This window comes from Anolis carolinensis, unplaced genomic scaffold, assembly GCF_035594765.1.
Source record: "Anolis carolinensis isolate JA03-04 unplaced genomic scaffold, rAnoCar3.1.pri scaffold_12, whole genome shotgun sequence".
Classification (NCBI taxonomy): Eukaryota; Metazoa; Chordata; class Lepidosauria; order Squamata; family Dactyloidae; genus Anolis; species Anolis carolinensis.
In genome coordinates this window covers 17,073,176-17,094,305 of record NW_026943823.1, presented here as the reverse complement: position 1 = coordinate 17,094,305, position 21,130 = coordinate 17,073,176, and the positions used below count along the sequence as shown (strand labels likewise).

The window sequence follows — 21,130 nt, the reverse complement described above, 5'->3', positions numbered from 1 at the left end:
CCCCAGTTGGGGGGAGGAGGTGCCCCCTTTCCTGCCCCTTTTGCACCCCTTCTTTTCCTCCTCCTCTGACGTCTGTCTTTCTTTCCAAATCGCATCATTTGGAGAGGTTCCTATGAACCCCCGTTTGGTATTTTGGGGGGGGGGGAGGGTTGCGTCCCTTTCAGCTGTCATCCCTTTCTTTCTGGGTCTGAAAGGGGACCCCTTCTCATAGTTTGGACCTTATTTGGGGGGGGAGAAGCCTCCCTTTCCGTCCCTTTGGCCCCCCTTCTTTTCTTCTTGCTCCAGCGCCTTTTTCTCTCCAAGGCGCACGGTTTGGAGTTCCAATGAACCCCGATTTCTTTGAGACCCTTTCAGCTGCCACCCCTCTTATTTCTGGGTCTAAAAGGGGACCCTTTTATCTTCCTTCGCCCCCCGGTTTGTGTGGAGGGACACTCCCCTTTCCGCCCCATTTCTCCTCCTCTTTTCCTCCTCCTCTGGCGCCTTTCTTACTCTCCAAAGCGCACGGTTTGGAGAGGCTCCAGCGAACCCGTTTTTTGGGGGTTCTTTTCCGTCCCTTTCAATTGCCACCCCCTTTCTTTCTGGATCTGAAAGGCGACCCTTTCTCCTTGCTTTGACCTCATTTGGAGGGGTGGGGCGCCCCTCTTTCAATGCCTGTTTTAGTGTTTCTTCTTTCCAAGGCGGTCATGAGAGCGCACGGTTTGGGGAAGCTCCAATGCACCCCATTTGCTTTGAACCCCTTTCAGCTGTCACCCTTTCTTTCTGGGTTTGAACCAGCACCCCTTCCCTTTGCTGGGACCCCAATTAGGGGGAAGGACACCCTCCCTTTCCCGCCCCTTTTACTCCTTTTTCCTATGGTGTTTTAATCTCCCTGCAAAACTGGTCTTCAAAACCAAGCTTAAGAGGCACCAGATGTTAGGAGGGATTTCAGTGAGCGATGTCCCCTCCAAAGTAACTTTTCTATACTGTGGAAGTTACTTTTGAAGGGAATGATCGCTCCTAGCATCCCTCTGCCAATTTTTCTGTAAGGCTTGTGGCTTCACTTCCCCATTCGACTTCTCTTTCCAACGGAAGTATGAGAAAGCAGATCTGAGAGCCACACCCTTTTAGCTGTGTTTTGATATTATTTTTGGAACATTGCTTTTCAACACTTTATTCCTCTTTCAGAAAAATCATTAACTTTGATGATTTCAGCAGAATATTATTTTTGTATCAGCCTCTCGCAGCTGCATTTCCTCTGCATGATGCTTTGGACATCAACTGCCATCAATTCTGGCAAGCATTTTGGGTGGGGATGATGGGAATTGCAATTCACACAGGAAAGGACCAGGTCTAGTGCGGGAAATAGACTACACAGTGTTTGGGACTCCCCCACCCCCCAATTGATTCTTAAAAGGTAAAGGTTTCCCCTGATTTCAAGTCCAGTCATGTCTGACTCTGGGGGGTGGTGCTCATCTCAATTTTTAAGCCGAAGAGCCGGCGTTGTCCGTAGACACCTCCAAGGTCATGTGGCCGGCATTAATGCATGGAGCGCCATCACCTTCCCACCAGAGTGGTACCTATTGATCTACTCACATTTGCATGTTTCCGAACTGCTAGGTTGGCAGAAGCTGGAGCTAACAGCGGGCACTCACTCTGCTCCCGGAATTTGAACCTGGGACCTTTCAGTCTGCAAGTTCAGCAGCTCAGTGCTTTAACACACTTCGCCACCAGGGCTCCTTATAATTGATCCTTATACTTCTATATTTTCCATATTAGGAGGAAAGCATAGTTTACAGAAATAAACAAGTGTTTCAAGAAAAATATGAAAAGTCCACAATGTTGGGAAACAGTGCCACCTAGTGGCAGCACCACTGCATTGCCTTTTCTGCTTTTAATTCTTTTGCTACTTTAAATATCTTGAATGTTTTTGTTTTGTTTTAGTGACCTGACCTTCTGTATCATTTCATGGCTGAGAGATGGCAAAATATAAATAAATGAATAATGCTGATTTTATGGTATGCTCTTTTGCATTTCTCAAATAAAGAGCAGGAGAAAAATACATTTAACAAAGAATATATATACAGTAGAGTCTCGCTTATCCAACGTAAACGGGCCGGCAGAATGTTGGATAAGGGAATATGTTGGATAATGAGAGATTAAGGAAAAGCCTATTAAACATCAAATTGGGTTATGATTTTACAAATTAAGCACCAAATTGTTTTACAACAAATTTGACAGAAAAAGCAGTTCAATACGCAGAAAGGTTATGTTATAATTACTGTATTTACGAATTTAGCACCAAAATATCACGATATATTGAAAACATTGACTACAAAAATGCGTTAGATAATCCAGAACGCTGGATAAACAAGTGTTGGGTAAGTGAGACTCTACTGTACTATATAACATTTGTATCTTATTTCTTATGGCTAGATTTATGTTTAACATAATGCAAGGATTTGTAGCGTAAGGTTCTAGAGTGCTTTTGGGGGAATGAACTGGATGTATTTTCATATGTTTACAAGGCTTTCTATGAAATGTTGAGTTCAGAAATCAGCTGTTTTGAGTCCTTAATATCAGGAAAAAGGCAGGATAAAAAAATTAACATGAAACAAATTAGGAGGACAAATATTGCAATATTTCTTCCAACGACCCATTTTTAATCCTACATCTTTTAGTCAACCATCAACAACATTTGGTGGGCTTTGGGTTCCCTTCCAAATGTCATTTCATTGGTTAAACTTTATGAATATTTACAAAGACCTTTGAAATTCAAATTAGTTCTAAACAAAAACAGAGAGAGAACAGAACGAAACCTACATTTTAAACTACAATGCTTTTTAAAAAAATATGTAAACAGTTTTTTTTATTTTACATCGTAAGAATCTTTGCTAATATCTCCTTTAAGGTGAGCATAAACTCGGTGCTCCGGAATGAGAAGGATCTCTTTCGTAGAAACATTGTGCTCCAGTGTGCAAAAGAAAAGGGGCAGGAGAAACAAACCCAGCTCATTATATATATTAAGAAAGGAATTTATAGAGTCCACAATAATTAGAAGACAACGAGAAATAAGAATCATCCCACGTTAGGATACGTTTGGCGACGTGATTGCAGCGAAACCCATTCGAGGGGAGGAATCGCACCAAAACAGGAAAGAAATACGGTTGCAAACCAAGCCCAAACTCGACCCATTTTCCAAACTAAAGTAACTCCGTTCTGTCGGATATTGAAAAGTTTGGGCAACTGGCTCGCTTCGAATGGCACGAAAATAAAAAAGTAATACATGATGTCCCCTTGCCAACCTCTTCTCCCCTTCGGCACCATGATTAATGAATTTAGGCTCCTAATTTTGGTGCAAGTTGGTGCCTTTCCCCAAGGCACAGAGTAGTTCATTGCCGCTTCAATAAAGAATCCAGCACATGGCAACTTTTAGATTCAGCAAAAGGATGGCGTTCAAGGAAACCGAGGGAGCGAATGGCGCCGGTGCTGCTTCCAGTGGGCCTCTCAACACGGAAGGATTCGGAATAAGCTTCTCAAATGCTGTATCAGTCAGAGGCAAGATGTGCAGTTGGGCTGGCATCAAGACATGGCTTTACGACGAGGCTGCCTTCTTCTTGTTGATGAAGACTTTGATGGCGCCGGTGAAGTCCGCCGAGAGCAGCACTTCGGTGTGGTCCGTCTTCAGCGCTCCTGAAAAAAGCAGACTTCAGACAGTAAGAGAGAGCCTCGCGTTTTCCTCTGCGGTCCCGCCCAAAATGGCAATGGGAAATAACTATACAAATACTGTTCTTGTTTCAAACTTGGGGACTGCCTGTAGGTATTTCCTATTTCCATCTACAGCAGGCATGGGCAAATTTGGGCCCTCCGTCTATTTTGGACCAACTCCCACAATTCCTAACAGCCGGAGGGCTGAAGGTATACAGGTACATTTCTTGTCAGGTTAAACTTTTAAAATGTTTCCGTTTGTATCTTTAACTTATAATCTTTAATGGTGTCTTCAAATTATATTGCTCTGTACAGCTCTCTTTTATAGCAGTCTGCTTCCAAGGAAACTCAAGCCTCAACTGACTTCTAACACTGGCATCTGCAGTCAAACAGACTCAAGCCTCAACTGACTTCTGACTTCTAACACAGGCTTCTGTACGCAAACTAACTCATGTCTTAAAGTCTTCTAACTCCTAACACTGGCTTCTGCACTCTAACAGACTCAAGCCTCAACTGACTTCTGACTTCTAACACAGGCTTCTGTATGCAAACTAACTCATGTCTTAAAGTCTTCTAACTCCTAACACTGGCTTCTGCACTCTAACAGACTCAAGCCTCAACTGACTTCTGACTTCTAACACAGGCTTCTGTACGCAAACTAACTCATGTCTTAACGTCTTCTAACTCCTAACACTGGCATCTGCAGTCAAACAGACTCAAGCCTCAACTGACTTCTGACTTCTAACACAGGCTTCTGTACGCAAACTAACTCATGTCTTAAAGTCTTCTAACTCCTAACACTGGCTTCTGCACTCTAACAGACTCAAGCCTCAACTGACTTCTGACTTCTAACACAGGCTTCTGTACGCAAACTAACTCATGTCTTAACGTCTTCTAACTCCTAACACTGGCTTCTGCACTCTAACAGACTCAAGCCTCAACTGACTTCTGACTTCTAACACAGGCTTCTGTACGCAAACTAACTCATGTCTTAACGTCTTCTAACTCCTAACACTGGCATCTGCAGTCAAACAGACTCAAGCCTCAACTGACTTCTGACTTCTAACACAGGCTTCTGTACGCAAACTAACTCATGTCTTAAAGTCTTCTAACTCCTAACACTGGCTTCTGCACTCTAACAGACTCAAGCCTCAACTGACTTCTGACTTCTAACACAGGCTTCTGTACGCAAACTAACTCATGTCTTAACGTCTTCTAACTCCTAACACTGGCTTCTGCACTCTAACAGACTCAAGCCTCAACTGACTTCTGACTTCTAACACAGCCTTCTGTACACAAACTAACTCATGTCTTAACGTTTTCTAACTCCTAACACTGGGGATTGTAGGGCAAAGCCGAAGCCCTATTTGGTGCCTCGAAAGGAAGGAAGCCTTGGTTGTGGAAGCACCTACCGGAAGGGATGGGGTCTCCGGACTCCGAATCTTCGCTTTTGGCGTCAGGCTCCGGCTTCTCTGACGTTTCCGAGGACACCATCAAGCTGGGATTCGGAGCAAAAATGGCCGACGTGACCACGGCGTTGTGGGCTGGGAAAAGGGAAAAATCCATCAGGGGAAAAGTCTCATTTGGAAACAAAGAACGAGACGGAACTATTCTTTCAAACAGCCAGGTGAAAGCAACCGGGGGGTGGGGTGGGGAGATAATACCCTTCTGATGGGAAGCATTCAATACAGAGTTTCAAGCCGGCACTTTGGCAAATAAGTCCCATCAGCCTCTTCATAGCATGGGAACTATAGTCCAGTGCTACCATCTCAAAAGCTAATGCTTTTAGGTTTCACTTTTTTGGTAGGACACTGTATTTGCGTTTGGTTAGTTTTCTCAAAATGTCCCTTTATTTATTTATTTATTTCGATCATTTCTACCCCGCCCTTCTCACCCGAGGGGACTCAGGGCGGCTTACAAAAATGGCAATTAATGCCAATTCACCAATATACAGTAAAATAACATTAAAACAGTTAAAACATTTAAATAGTATCATAATATACAATAAACAAAATTAAAACAGTGCAAAATGCTTGTGCCATTCATCCGCCAGACCTTGTACAAAAACCTTACTCCAGACCGCGTTAAAGCAACGAAAACTTATTCTTTAAACGCTTGCTTGCATAGCCAGGTCTTTATAGATTGATGTTTATAATAATAATAATAATAATAATAATAACCCTAACCCTAGACACTTGGGAAGTGTTCGACTTGTGATTTTGTGATATGAAATCCAGCATATCTATCTTGTTTGCTGTGTCATAATAATAATAATAATAATAATAATAATAATAATAATAATAATAATAATAATAATAAAAAAACTTTATTTATATACCACCCTATCTCCCGGATGGGACTCAGGGCGGTTTCCAATCATAAAAACAACACAAACATTACATAGCAACATAATAACACATTATTAAGCAAAGTAAAATAATACAATTATAGCAATAAATAGCACTTACATGACCTGATCAAGGGGACGGGAACCATAAACCCAAAATATTAAAATGTATCATTTTAGGCTAGAGAAATCTTGTGCAATATATTCAGGCCCAGAAATCGGCGGTATTCCAATGTTTCTGGTGTTAATAGTAAATATGTGTATGTATGTGTGTCTATAATAGTGATAGATATAGTATTACAGTATTATATCTGTTTGTTTTATTTGATACTAAGACCATAGGTGTTTCACATATGAGGCAAACAAATAAATACATGAAAACCAGATTATTAAATCTATATCTATACATATAATAAAGGTCAGTGTTTGTATGTGGCGGACAGCGGTGTATGCATGTATGTGGCAGCTTTCTGATTGGCTCCCACTTTCACAGGCCACTGTGATCGCCAGGAATGACGGACCTGGCCCAGACTTGACACACTTTTCGTCCTGGTGCCGTTTGGGGGATGATGGACCACGGATGATGGGATTTGCAGTACTTTCAATCGCTTCTACTCTCACAGACGACTGCAACGTCCACCAGTGACGGAACTGGACCAAACTTGGCACATAGAACCCCAATGACCCCCTTTACAACCTGGTGCAGATTGGGGGAGGACATACCTAGGATGATGAGACTTGCAGTACCTTCACTCACTTCCTGAGACCAGTGCAATTGACACAAATTACAGAATTGGACCACACTTGGCACACATATCCCAAATGACATGCTTTACAGGATGCAGCACTTTGGGGGAGAATGGACCAAGGATTATGGGATTTGCAGTACTTTCAAACACATTGTCTCCGACAGATCACTGTTAATATAACTACTGATGGATCAAAACCAAACTTCACACATATACCCCCCCATGACCCATGTTACGGCCTGGAGCCATTTCGAGGATGGACCAAGGAATATGGGATTTGCAGTACTTTCACACATTTTGTCTCCGACAGATTGCTACTATAACTGATGACGAATCAGGATCAAAGTTAGCACACATAACCCGCATGACCTACTTTACTTCCTGGTGCAGTTTGGGGGAGGACATACCAAGGATAATGGGACTTGCAGTACCTTCACTAAATTCCTGAGACCACTACAACTGCTACAAATGACTGATCAAGACCAAACTTGGGACACAGAGCACCCATGACCCACTCTGCAGCAATGGGCCCATTCATAATATCCAAAACAGCTCAATGCCCTCTATTAATAACCCGGGCACCGCCGGGTCCCCAAGCTAGTACAATATAAAATACACCATTAAAATCCTATATAAAGCATTAAAATGCTATGTTATATCTAATACTGTACCGTACTGTATAAGTCACAATGCATGAGGAAATTGTAGCAGTAATGATACATATTACAGTATGTTGTCAAAGGCTTTCATGGCCAGAATCACTGGGTTGCTATGAGTTTTCTGGGCTGTATGGCCACGTTCCAGAAGCATTCTATCCTGACGTTTCGCCAACATCTATGGCAGGCATCCTCAGAGGTTGTGAAGTCTGTTGGAAACCTCACTATTGAGTTTTTTTGGGGGGATAGGATGCTCTTTACCTTTGACCCCTTCCCAGAAGTCATTGCGGTCCCTCCGGACGGAGGTGAATTTGCTCAGGTCGTGGTAAGTGCTCCAGATGTAAACGTATTTGTCCTCGGAGCCGCTGACAATGTAAGTGAAGTCATGGCTGGAGGAAGAGAGAAGGAAGACAAGAACCCATCATCCACAGGTTTCCGCTCGTTGTCCTTGCCTCTTCTTATGGCTTAGAACAGAGCTTTCCAAACTTTTCATGTCAAGGACATGCTTTTGAGACATTCCTCCTACCACAAAACAGTCATTCAGTTTTCCTTGCAAACCCCTTAGAAGAGTGTCATGCAATGCATATATAAAACAATATAATATATACATATATCCACACTGGGGCCACTGGTGGTACAGCGTGTTAAAGCACTGAGCTGCTGAACTTGTGGACCAAAAGGTCCTAGGTTCAAATCCCGGGAGCGGAATGAGTGCCCGCTGTTAGCCCCAGCTCCTGCCAACCTGTCAGTTCGAAAACATGCCAATGTGAGTAGATCAATAGGTACTGCTCCGGCGGGAAAGTAACGGCGCTCCATGCAGTCATGCCGGCCACATGACCTTGGAGATGTCTATGGACAACGCCGGCTCTTCGGCCTAGAAATGGAAATGAGCACCAACCCCCAGAGTCAGTCACAACTGGACTTAATGTTAGGGGAAACCTTTACTTTTATCCACATAAACACATAATAAAAGTTAAATTATGTATGTGTGTGTGTGGCTGGGGTGTCTACTTACACAGACAAGCTGCCACTTCCACAAACAGCTATAGTTCCCACTACTCAGGAGACATCAATATCCCTCCTTCCAATGACATTACATGTTACAGTGAGCGCCATGAACACGTCTAAGAGCCCTCCCAACGTCCTCCACAAACACCATCCTGCCCACCACCCAAGTGAAGGCTTTTAGTCGGGAACAATTTCATTCTAGATTTTCTGTTTTTCCTCCACCACAGACATCCCAGTATTTATTACTATCTCCATTGGTGTGGAATTTGCATGACCCTGCCCATTCTTCTCCCATAACCCTTTCCTATTCTTATCTATGGCACACAGCACACAGAGCAAAAATCAACAATATACTGGAGAGGTTTGGGGAGAATTCACTATCTATATATATATAAAAGGGTAATGAAATTTCGGCCTAGGACAAAACAACAAAACTACACATTCCAGAAACACTAAACTTGGCAGCACAACCCCTCGTCCATGCCTCTACGTTCATACAACAAAAAGAAAAGAAAAATAAAGTCGTAATTAGAGGGAGAGGAATAATTGTTTTTATCCAATTTCTGCCAGTGAGAAGGTTAAGCTCCACCCACTTGGTCCCCTAGCAACCCACTCAGCCCAGGGGACAGGCAGAGTTAGGCCTCACTTAGGCCTCTTCCACACTGCCTATAAAATACAGATTATCATTTTTTAACTGGATTATATGGCAGTGTAGACTCAAGGCCCTTCCACACAGCTATATAACCCATTAATAATGGACTTAATGTAAGGTAAAACCTTTACCCTTTACCTTAACTACCACCGATTACTCAATACTTCATTTCCCATACCACTAGACTTCGCCACAGCAATGCGTGGCCGGGCAGAGCTAGTGATTTATAAAGTTGTAGATACTGGGATGTATAGTTTACCTGCAATCTAAGAGCACTTTGAACTCCACCAGTGATGGACCTGGAACTAACTTGGCACACAGAACCCCCAAGACCAAGCAAAAGTACTGGAGGTCTTTGGAGTGATTTATAGGAATTGTAGTTCACCTATATCCAGTGTGCACTATGAACCCAAATAATGATGGATCTGGACCGAACTTGGCACGCATACCCGATACGCCCAAATTTGAATACTGGTGGGTTTTGAGGGAAATTGGCCTGGACATTTTGGAGTTGTAGGTTGACTGCGTCTTTCTACCAGGCAACCACACCTGTGGGCTGCAGGTGACACACTAATGTTTGGAAAGCTTAGTAGTTTAAACGCTGACCTCTTTTTCTGGCAGAGGCCCCGCTTTCGTCCTTTACCTGAAGCTGGCTTTGATCTGGCTGCTGCTGTTGACGTAGCCCTTGTACTTCATGGACAGAGACAGGTCCCGCAAGTCGTAGAGCCGGATCCGGGAGTCGTTTGAGGTCACCAGGATCTGGAAAAGAGGAGTCAAACCCATTCCCATCAGCCCAGAACGCAAGATGAAAGACACAACACACCTGCCTTTCCATCTCTGGGCAGTTTCCAGAGCTGCATGTGAGTCATCCAGTCTGCTGTCTGTGTTAGAAGTTGGGATGAATATGGAAAATATCCTGAAATAATATACTGTATCCAGGTTGGTTCATCAAGTGCTCTGCTATGGCTGACTTCTCTGGTTGAGTTAGTCTGCAGAGCCCTTGATGAACCAACATGGATACAGCATATTATTTGAAAACACAGAAATTCTGGATCATTCTAACAACCAGCATGCCAGACGACACAGAGAAGCCATTGAAATTCATAAGCATGTGGACAATTTCAACAGAAAGGAGGAAACCATGAAAATGAACAAAATCTGGCTACCAGTATTTAAAAAATAAAATAAAATCAGGACAGTAAATAAAGATCAACACTCTGAAAACAGAGGAATTCCAGACAGGAAACAATCAGGGCTAGCTGACACCTCCCAAAAAAGTGTGAATGCTGCAATTGGCCAGCTTGATTAGCATTGAATAGCCTTGCAGCTTCAAAATCTGGCTGCTTCCTGCCTGAGGGAATCCTTTGTTAGCTGGCCCTGATTGTTTCCTGTCTGGAATTGCCCTGTTTTCTGGGTGTTTTTCTTAATTTACTGTCCAGATTTTAGAGTTTTTAATACTGGTAGGCAGATTTTGTTCATTTTCATGGTTTCCTCCTTTCCAGACAGGAAACAATCAGGGCCAGCTAACACTTCTCAACAAAGGATTCCCCCAGGCAGGAAGCAGCCAGGCTTTGAAGCTGCAAGGCTATTCAATACTAATCAAGCTGGCCAACTGCAACATTCACGTTTGCTTTAAACAGACAAGAGTTCTTTCTCCCATCCTGAACATTATCCCACAGATATATAAACCCCTGGTGGCACAGTGTGTTAAAGTGCTGAGCTGCTGAACTTGCGGAACAAAAGGTCCCAGGTTCAAATCCTAGAAGCGAAATGAGCGCCCGCTGTTAGCCCCAACTCCTGCCACCCTAGCAGTTCGAAAACATGCCAATGTGAGTAGATCAATAGGTACCGCTCCGGCGGGAAGATAGCGGCGCGCCATGCAGTCATGCCGGCCACATGACCTTGGAGGTGTCTATGGACAACGTCGGCTCTTTAGCTTAGAAATGGAGATGAGCGCCAACCCACAGAGTCAGTCACGACTGGACTTAACGTCAGGGGAAAACCTTTATCTTTTTATATAAACCCCACTTGCCTAGTTTCCAACAGACCTCAAAGTCTCTGAGGATGCCTGATATAGATGTGGGCGAAATGTTAGGAGAGAATGCTCCTGGAACATGGTCATACAGCCCGAAAAACTCACAGCAACCCAATTTATCTTTATTTTCTGTTATTTTACCCTCCTGCGTATCAACCCGTTAAACATGCTATAATGTCAGATTGAACCCGATCGTAAAGGTAATTATTCCATTTTTCCGTAGTTTATTCTCCTCCTCCCTCTTTCCAACCTCATGCTATCACTGCCTGAGATGCTAAAATCATGCTTGTAAACAATTCTTGTTCTTTCATGTTAATCTTGTTGTTGCATAATACTCCTGTTGGCATCAAATCTATATTCACTTGAACACTTCTATCAAAGCTACATATTGGATAGCACCAACATGGAGGCCTACCTTGTTCTCCCCCGGCAAGGGCTCGATGCCTGTGATCTTCCTCCCGACCCGGTTCCGTCCTCTGGTCGACCGGACGTGGATCTGCGTGTGGTACTTCAAATGCTAAAAAAGGCAGGTAAACAGAAGAAGTCATTGCATTGGTGCACAATGGTTCACCTGGCCATTGGAGCTTGGGATGGGATGCTGAGGAGTTTTCAAGGGATAGAGGTACAGTAGAGTCTCACTTATCCAACATAAACGGGCCAGCAGAACGTTGGATGAGCGAATATGTTGGATAATAAGGAGAGATTAAGGAGAAGCCTATTAATCATCAAATTAGGTTATGATTTTACAAATTAAGCACCAAAACATCATGTTATACAACAAATCTGGCAGAAAAAGTAGTTCAATATGCAGTAATGCTATGTAATAATTACTGTATTTACGAATTTCGCACCAAAATATCACGATATATTGAAAACATTGACTCCAAAAATGCGTTGGATAATCCAGAACGTTGGATAAGCGAGTGTTGGATAAGTGAGACTCTACTGTAGTTGTAGATGTTGGAGATGAGTCATTACAGAGCTTTCCAAACTGCGTGTCGTGACACATTGGTGTGTCGGTGTGTCATGTGAACATAAGAAGAAACCTCTGAGTCTATGTGAAATAATCAATAAATCATACATTTTCAAAAAACATAAAAAACTTTTCCTGAGATATGTTGAGTTGTAATCGTAACAATACATTTCATTATTGCCATTTATGTATGTATGTATGTATTTATTTATTTACAGTATTTATATTCTGCCCTTCTTTCTCACCCCGAAGGGGACTCAGGGAGGATCACATTACACATATAAGGCAAAAATTCAATGCCTTAACATAGAACAAAGACAAGACAAACACGGGGCTCCGAGCTGGCCTCGAACTCATGACCTCCTGTTCAGAGGGATTCATTGCAGCTGGCTGCAGCTGGTTGCTCAACAGCCTGCGCCACAGCCCTTGTTTGAGAGGAAAACTGAATTACTGTGTTACGAAATGATGCATATGTCACTACCGTGACATGTTTGGAAAGCTCTGGTCTAGTTTAATTGGAACTTTCTCCTTAATTCAACTAAAGATGGATGCGTCTTCAATGTCATGGCTGCACAATAATATGGAGCACAGAGCAGTGGTTTTCAACCTATGGGTCCCCAGGTATTTTGGCTTACAATTCCCAGAAATCCCAATTAGATTACCAGCTGTTAGGATTTCTGGGAGTTGAAGGCCAAAACATCTGAGGACCCACAGGTTAAAAACCACTGGCATAGAGGATAATATTGATACCCAATGGGCCACACCGGTACATCTAGGATAAACAGAAGTAATATTGAGGGGTAATAGGAGCCATTTAAGCCAAATTTCCACCAAAATAAACATAGGCAAGATTTAGGGAAGAGCGTTTGAAACATTTCATGTTAGCGACCACATTTATTAGGCATACATCATTTCATGACACAGTCATTCAGTTTTATAAGAGACACGTATCCAGACATCAACTGTAATAACAAAACATATGGGAACACAACATGTCTACTGAAAGCCTTTCTGTTATCTATATCTATCTATATCTCTATCCATAATAAAAGTGAAAACCCATATTTGTGTATGGTGGGATGATGGGATTCAGGTTCAGGATGAGTTTCAAGATGACTCTGATGGGAATTATGGGATTCAGGTGCAGAGTGTTCCTGCTGTGGGAGATGAGGAGCAGGGAGGCTTTCCCACGGGAAAGAATGTGGTTGTTAATGACGATGGTTTTCAGGTGCAAGAAGCAGAAAGGGAGAGCAGCTCCCAGCCTCTGTTTGATAACGCTAACAAGTCCTGTGGCCTTGAAAGCGAAAGCAATGAGGCCATGTCATGTCTTTAGATCGGGCTAGTAGTCTGGAATTTCGGGGATTGCGTAGAAGTCTCCGAATAGCAAGTAAAAGGGATTTCAAAGGGCAAAGAAACGCCTTTATGTTATGCTATTAAAACAGTCTGTTGAGAGAGAGAAATTCGTCAAAGAAATTTCCTTGCTTGAATCAAGAACCAAGTCTGCTTTCCTGTGTTACTTTGGAGTCTGGATGTATCCACGTTTCTGAGGCTTTGGCTTCGTTTTAAGGACTTTGTTTCATTCCTAATGTTTCCATGGATTTGTTTCTTTCAGCCTTGTTTTTGTAACTATTTACTGGAACCGAACTTTTTTCTTTTATGATCTATCTTTTCCTTACTTTCTAATAAACTACAACAGACTACGTTCTGTGTGCAGCCTGGTGTCTCTAGCAAGGTGAAGCTAACCTGAGGTGCGACAGGTTTGAAAATGTTATTTCCTGTTTAATTGTGCAATCCTTACTTTGAAAGTGGTTGTTCTACTCCAGAAACTTGGTGGTATTTGTGGCTGCCAGAAACTAGGTTGAATTGGTTGAGACTCAATAATGAGATATTCATTGAAAAAAATGTGCTGTAGGATGTCCCTCCCGCAAAAACAAAGTTTTTGAAGTTTAATAAATTTTTCCCATGTTTTATCATAGAACCAATTAGGAAATGACATTTATAATCCAGGAACCAACACTGTGTTACATAGTGTTATTCTGTCGGAAAATCACTCCAAACCAGGGGTCCCCAAACTTTTTAAACAGGGGGCCAGTTCACAATCCTTTGGACCGTTGGAGGGCCAGACTATATTTGGCCACTGAGCAATAATAATAATAATAATAATAATAACAACAACAACAGCAACAACAACAACAACAACAACAACAACAACAACAACAAAAATAAAAAAGAGGGTTGGCAGAGACCCTTTGGGCCATTGAGTCCAACCCTCTTCTGCCTCTCTGCACCAAAAGCACAAGCAAAGCATCCCTGACAGATGTCCACCCAGCCTCAATGTTGTTGATAATAATAATAATAATAATAATAATAATAATAATAATAATAATAATAATAATAATACAGGGTATTGGAACACAATACTCCTGACCTCACAATTGTGATAAAAAACAAAGTATGGATTGTCGATGTTGCAATTCCAGGTGACAAAAGGATTGAGAAGAAACAACTGGAAAAGCTGACACGATATGAGGATTTAAAGATCGAATTACAAAGACTCTGGCACAAGCCAGTCAAGGTGGTCCCAGTGGTGATCAGCACACTGGGTGCAGTGCCTAAAGACCTTGGCCTGCACTTAAACACAATCAGTGCTAACAAAATTACCACCTGCCAGCTGCAGAAGGCCACCTTACTGGGATCTGCACGCATTATTTGCCGATACATCACACAGTCCTAGACACTTGGGAAGTGTCCAACATATGATCCAATATAACAGCCAGCACAGTGTCTGCTGTGGACTCATCTTGTTGTGTTTCTAATAATAATAATAATAATAATAATAATAATAATAATAATAATAATAATAATAATAAGGGTTTTAAGAGAAGAAGAGAACCTCTTGGTCATTTAGCCCAACTCCCTTCTGCCCTTGTGCCGTGGGGGCCGGATAAATGGCTTCAATGGGCTGCATCCGGCCCCCGGGCCTTAGTTTAGGGACCCCAGCTCCAAACTATTGGAGAAAGGATTTTGAAAAAAGCACAGAAACTCCAAGAGCCAAGAAAGTGGGGATTGGGGAAGGTTCATTGGATGAGGTGTATTTCCTTAAATGAAATGGCTGAAGTCAACCCAATGAAGCGAAGACTCACCTCCGTGTCATAGAAGATGCACCGGCCGTCGTAAGTCCCAATCACTGCGTATTTTCCATTCTGGCAAAAGTTGGCGGCTGTGATCAGCTTGGTCTGGCCGTCCACCTCGTTCCAGAGCGCCACCTTTTTGTCCGGAATGTTCCAGAGCCGGAGCTTACCGTCCAGCGAGCCGCTGAGAAAATACCTGTCATCCTAAAAGAAAACCCACCATAAAATAAACACAACAAAATAAGGGAATTGACAGCAACCCTTTGAAGTCTTCTACAGATTTATGTGATTTCAAATTACACTATGTAACATGATTTTTGTTCCTGGGTTGCAAATGTTCTAGGAAATGGTATTTATAACTCACTAGCTTGGGTAGCATTGCCCAGGTTATTTGAAAAAGACAATTTTAATTGTATAAAATGCATAAGGTTATGGGTGGACTACAACTCACATCACGCCAGGTTAACCCCAAGAAACTCCATCAGTACTTAGTTTGTTATGTTGAGGAACTCTGCTCTGGATGCATCATGGGTGGGGTTCAGTGTGCTCTCTGGCTGTAGGGTAAACTACAACTTCCACTGTGGTAAGTCAGTCCGCTCAAACCTCTCCAGTAGGTTGAGGGTTCTGTGTGCCAAGCCTGGTCCAGGTCCATCATCGGTGGAGGTTAGTTTCCCTGGTTTTGGGTGAACTACAACTCCCAGAAAGGAAGGTCAGTTCCCAACAAACCCCTCCAGCAATCAAATTTCAGCATATCAGGCATGTGTGCCAAGTTTGGTCCAGATAATTGCTGTTTGGCTTCACAGTGCTCTCTGGATGTAGATGAACCACAACTCCATTAAATCAAGGTGAATTTTTCCCAGAGACCACCAGTATATTTTGCTGATCATGGCAGCTTTGTGTGCCAAGTTTGGGCCCATTCCATCTTTGGTGGAGTTCAGGGTGCTCACTGATTCCAGGTAAACTATACATCCCAGTACCTACTACTCCCAAATGTCCAGGCCAATTCCCCTCAAAACCCACCAGTATTCAAATTTGGGCATATTGGGTATGCATGTAAAGTTTGGTCCAGATCCATCATTGTTTGGGTTCATAGTACATTTTGGATGTAGGTGAACTACAACTCCTATGAATCCCTTCAAAGACCTCCAGTATTTTTTGTTGGTCATGAGGGTTCTGTGTGCCAAGTTCCAGGTCCATTGTTGGTTGAGTTTAGATGAACTATACATCCCTGTTCCTACAACTCCTATAAATCATAGTGAATTCTCCCCAAACCTCTCTAGTATGTTCAGTTGCTGATCAGTTCCTCTGTTTGTTGTGTGCCATAGGAAAGGGTGGGATGGGGTTAAGGGAGAGGCAGTGGGCGGGGTCATGCAAATTCCATACCAATGGAGAGAGTCAGAAACACTGGGATGTCTGTGGTGGAGGAAAAACAGAAAATCTAAGATGAAATGGTCCCCGTCTGAAAGCCTTCACTTGGGTGGTGGGCAGGATGATATTTGTGGAGGACATGGGCAGGGCTCTTGGAGTTTACGGCGCTCGCTATAACCTGGAATGTCATTGGAAGAGGGCCATTGGTGTCTCCTGAGTAGTGGGGGCTATAGCTACTTGTAGAAGTGGGAACTTATCTGTGTAAGTGGACACCCCAGTCACAAATATACATACATATTTTCACTTTTATTATGTGTATAGATGAACAAAAATAATGTTACATAGCGTAATCTGTACAATGGACAAATTAAATCCTACTAACACTAAAATAAAATTAAACATAGGCGTATTAAATTAAAAATACATAATTAAAGCCAATAAAATATACTGTATATACTCGAGTATAAGCCTAGTTTTTCAGCCCTTTTTTAGGACTGAAAAAACCCCTCCTCGGCTTATACTCGGGTGAGGGTCCTGGTGGGCTTATATTCAGGTCGGCTTATACTCAAGTATATATGGTATATTTATTATTTTTCTCTATTATTATTGGTATTGTTACATTTATTCTTTTACTCTATTAATTATTATTACTACATTTATTATTTTTCTCTATTATTGGTATTGTTACATTTATTATTTTACTCTATTAATTATTATTACTACATTTATTATTTTACTCTATTATTGTTGTTACTTTTACATTTATTTTACTCTATTTTTATTATTATTAATAATACATTTATTTTTTTACTCTATTTATTATTACATTTATTATTTTACTGCATTTATTATTATTATTACAACATTTATTATTTCACTCTATTATTATTAAAAGGATACATAAGCATATTTACATCGAAGAAGATGAAAATAATGATTTAATCAGAGTTGAACAGTCATATCTTAAATTACAGTTTGATGTAAAGATTCAAAAACATGTAAACTACTGATGCCTCAATTAATGTAATTTTATTGGTATCTCGGCTTATACTGGAATCAATGTTTTCCCAGTTTTTTTGTGGTAATATTAGGTGTCTTGGCTTATATTCGGGTCAGCTTATACTCGAGTATATACAGAAGTAAAAACCAGTTTTTCTGTACTCTGAGGTCCGCAAAAGACCAAGATCCAAGGGTTTGGCTGTTCATTCACCGAAAGTGCATATTCAGCTGTTAGTACCATTTGCACCATCGTCACAATTCCCCTTTCCTTGAACGTGTCTCCCATTCTATCCATATTTAATAGTGAAAAGTAGGTCAAAAACCAGGTCGATCCCACATATAGAGAAGGAGGGAGCGTCTTCCTTATTTACCCTGGGATGGAATGCGATGGCGGTGACAAAGTCGATGTGCTGGAAGCAGCAGAGGCACTCCCTCCGGGAGATGTGCCAGAGCCTGACCGTCTTGTCCATGGAAGAGGAGAGCAAGAAATAGTTCTGGAGGGGAAAGAAACGGCACAGATTACACTATGTAACACAATTTTTGTTCCTGGTTTATAAATGCCATTTCCTAACCGATTCTATCATAAAATCATGGAAAACGTTTATAAAATTGCAAAAACTTTTTTTTGTCAGTGGTTCTGCCAACCTAGCAGTTCGAAACATGCAAATGTGAGTAGATCAATATGTACTACTCCGGTGGGAAGGCAATGGCGCTCCATGCAGTCATGCAGGCCACATGACCTTGGAGGTGTCTACGGACAACACCGGCTCTTCTGCTTGGAAATGGAGATGAACACCAACTCTCAGAGTCGTGCTGTCAGGGGAAAACCTTTACCTTAAGCCAGACATGATATGAAAGCACAACAACAACTCACTTTCGACCAGGACAAATCCAGGAGGTCTGCCGTGTGCCCTTTGTATTTGCAAAAGGGCCGCTGGCGAAACGGTGTGTTTTTGTCGTCAGGGTCCTCATCTGTCCCGCTGCACACCTGAGAAGAAATACATACGAAAATGATGAGATGGGGCAGGAAACGAATGTCCTTTGAAATCCACAAAGAACAGAATTGGGTGGTGATAAACTAACTTATATGATTTGTAAACGCATTATCTCCTTTGGCAAATAATATTTTGCTCCCGAATCCAGCCAGGAGAAGCAAAATGCCATCCAAATAAATAAGTTAACCTTTTTGATCTCATGCACTGAAATATCATACTAGTATCCCTGGACAGTTTTGAGCATAGCTCAGAGCCGATGGGGAGATTTCCCATCTGAATCTAAGTTTATAGTCCTGAATTTTAACCGAGAAACAAACAGCTTTGACGAAAATAAAAATGGAGCTGCAAAACCAGAGTTGCACCGATAACAAGACTTGTGTCTTATTTAAAAAAAAGATGACTTTCACTGCACGTTCTTGCTGGCCCAATTATTAAATATTTAAATAAGATAGTGAAAAAGTAATTGTCCCCTTTCTTGGAAAAGTATGCAGAGAGCATTTAATTACTTCTTGCATTTAAATGCTAAGGGAGTTGCGTTCATGACCCATGGGCCAAGAGGAAGATTAATTTATTTCTGTCTCCAGATTGTTGCTTCCAAGCCCATTTCTCATTCACTAATTTAATTTAAATCCCAGCTTTATTCCAAGATGGGACCCAAGAGGGCTCAGTATATGAATACAGGCAGTCTTCAAGTTATGAAAAAGACATGTTCTGTAGGTTTGTGGGATCCAACTCACCCCCATATCATTGTCCGACTTGGAGGAATTCAGACTCTCTTGGGACGGGGAGGGGGACACCCGACCTGAAAGATTACAAATGGGAAAAGCAACATAAAAAGAAGTTCTTCAGGAAGAAAGGCTCCTTCTAGTGTGCCCAAGTAGGGCTAGCAGAGGTACCTTCCGTGTTGTACTTCATCCGCATGTTGTTGAAGTAGTCGAAAGCGTTCTTCAGCACCCAGATCCGCACCACGTTGTCCTGCCCCGCTGAGGCCAACAGCCGGCCGCAATGAGAGAACTTCATGGTCCACACAGCACCCTGTAAATATATTACATTACTATATACCGTATATACTTGAAGATAAGCTGAGTTTTTCAGCCTTTATTTATGAGCTGAAAAATCCTCCCCCGGCTTATAATCGGGTCAAGGCTGGCAACGGAACCTGCAGGCTATTGCTTGCAATATGTGATCTATTTCTCTCTTCTCCTCCCTTATCAGTGGTTCTGCCAACCTTTCTTTTGCAAAGCTTCCCTCACTCTTAATCAAGGGAATGTTTTGAAAAGACAAAGATACCCTTGCAGGTCAGGAAAAAGAAAAATATATATTCATTAATCTTATGAAAGCATTTTCCCCTGAAATATTTGTTACTCTCCTACAGATATATAGGCATTAACCCCTTGCAAGCTTTTGCCATCTCTATGTACCTTTATATGTGTATCTATCTATATACATTAATTTTATACATGAATTTCCTCTCATATGTTTGCAGGTCTTTGCAAATCCTTTATACATATAGATCCATGTACCTGTGTATCTGTAGCCATACATATACATTATTTTTATATATGAATTTACCCTCATATGTTTGCAAGTCTCTGCAAATATCTATATAAAGAGGGATGTCTGGATAGATATGAATATATTCTTACCTACCTATATATAGGGCTTGCAAATATTACAGGGGGAAATGAACACACAAATATATATAGACATGTCTAGATAGATATGAGAATATATATATATATATATATATATATATATATATATATATATATATATGTGGCTTGCAAATATTGTAGGGGAAATGCACACACACACAGAGGGGATCTGCAAACGTTTCAGGGGGAAATGCATATGTGAAATTAGTATCTATAATTATAGATCTATATCTAGCTCTTCATTGTTTATATAAGCATTGAATGTTTGCCCGTTACTATGTTGGAAGCCAGTCTGAGTCCCCTTGAGGAGATAGGGTGGGATCCAAATGAAGTTTTTTATTATTATTATTATTATAATTATTATTATTATTATTATTATTATTTTATTGTTGATACCATATTGTTTTTGTTGCCCCTACTTTTCCACTTATAGAGCTAGTTTATTGTTTTTCTTTGAAATACGGTAAAAATTCAAAAATATTTAACCTACTGATGCCTCGATTAATGAAATTTTATTGGTATCTATTTTTATTTTGAAATTTACCCGTAGCTGTTGCATTTCCCACCCTCGGCTTATATTCGAGTCAATAAGTTATCCCAGTTTTTTTGTGATAAATTTAGGTGCCTCGGCTTATATTCGGGTCATCTTATACTCGAGTATATACGGTAATCATTATAATAACATCATAAACATATTATTTTATTATTAATAATAATCATAATAAATTATATTATATCATTATAAACAAAGCAGGGACATCCCAGAAAGAAAGGTGGTTCATATAAAAAAAAATGACACTTCCTGTATCAACAATAAGAGTTCAACACTCAAGTAATCACACCATAATGGCTCCAGAAAACATTCTCAGTATATTATT

The 21,130-nt window shown here is 41.3% G+C and overlaps 1 protein-coding gene across 3 annotated transcripts in view; it reads right to left on the bottom strand.

The window, feature by feature from the left end:
- Positions 1-2,618: 2,618 nt before the first annotated feature.
- wdr44 (WD repeat domain 44) overlaps positions 2,619-21,130 on the bottom strand; it is a 52,617-nt gene continuing 34,105 nt past the window's right edge. For all 3 annotated transcript variants that reach the window (XM_062963915.1, XM_003226709.4, XM_062963916.1), the window contains 10 exons: positions 19,494-19,632; positions 19,335-19,399; positions 18,477-18,590; positions 17,974-18,096; positions 15,248-15,439; positions 11,547-11,648; positions 9,740-9,855; positions 7,698-7,825; positions 5,097-5,228; positions 2,619-3,669 (listed from right to left, as the gene is read on the bottom strand). In XM_062963915.1, coding sequence (XP_062819985.1) covers positions 3,572-3,669; positions 5,097-5,228; positions 7,698-7,825; positions 9,740-9,855; positions 11,547-11,648; positions 15,248-15,439; positions 17,974-18,096; positions 18,477-18,590; positions 19,335-19,399; positions 19,494-19,632 — 1,209 coding nt within the window. In that variant the 3' untranslated portion in view covers positions 2,619-3,571. The remainder of the gene's footprint in view (positions 3,670-5,096; positions 5,229-7,697; positions 7,826-9,739; positions 9,856-11,546; positions 11,649-15,247; positions 15,440-17,973; positions 18,097-18,476; positions 18,591-19,334; positions 19,400-19,493; positions 19,633-21,130) is intronic.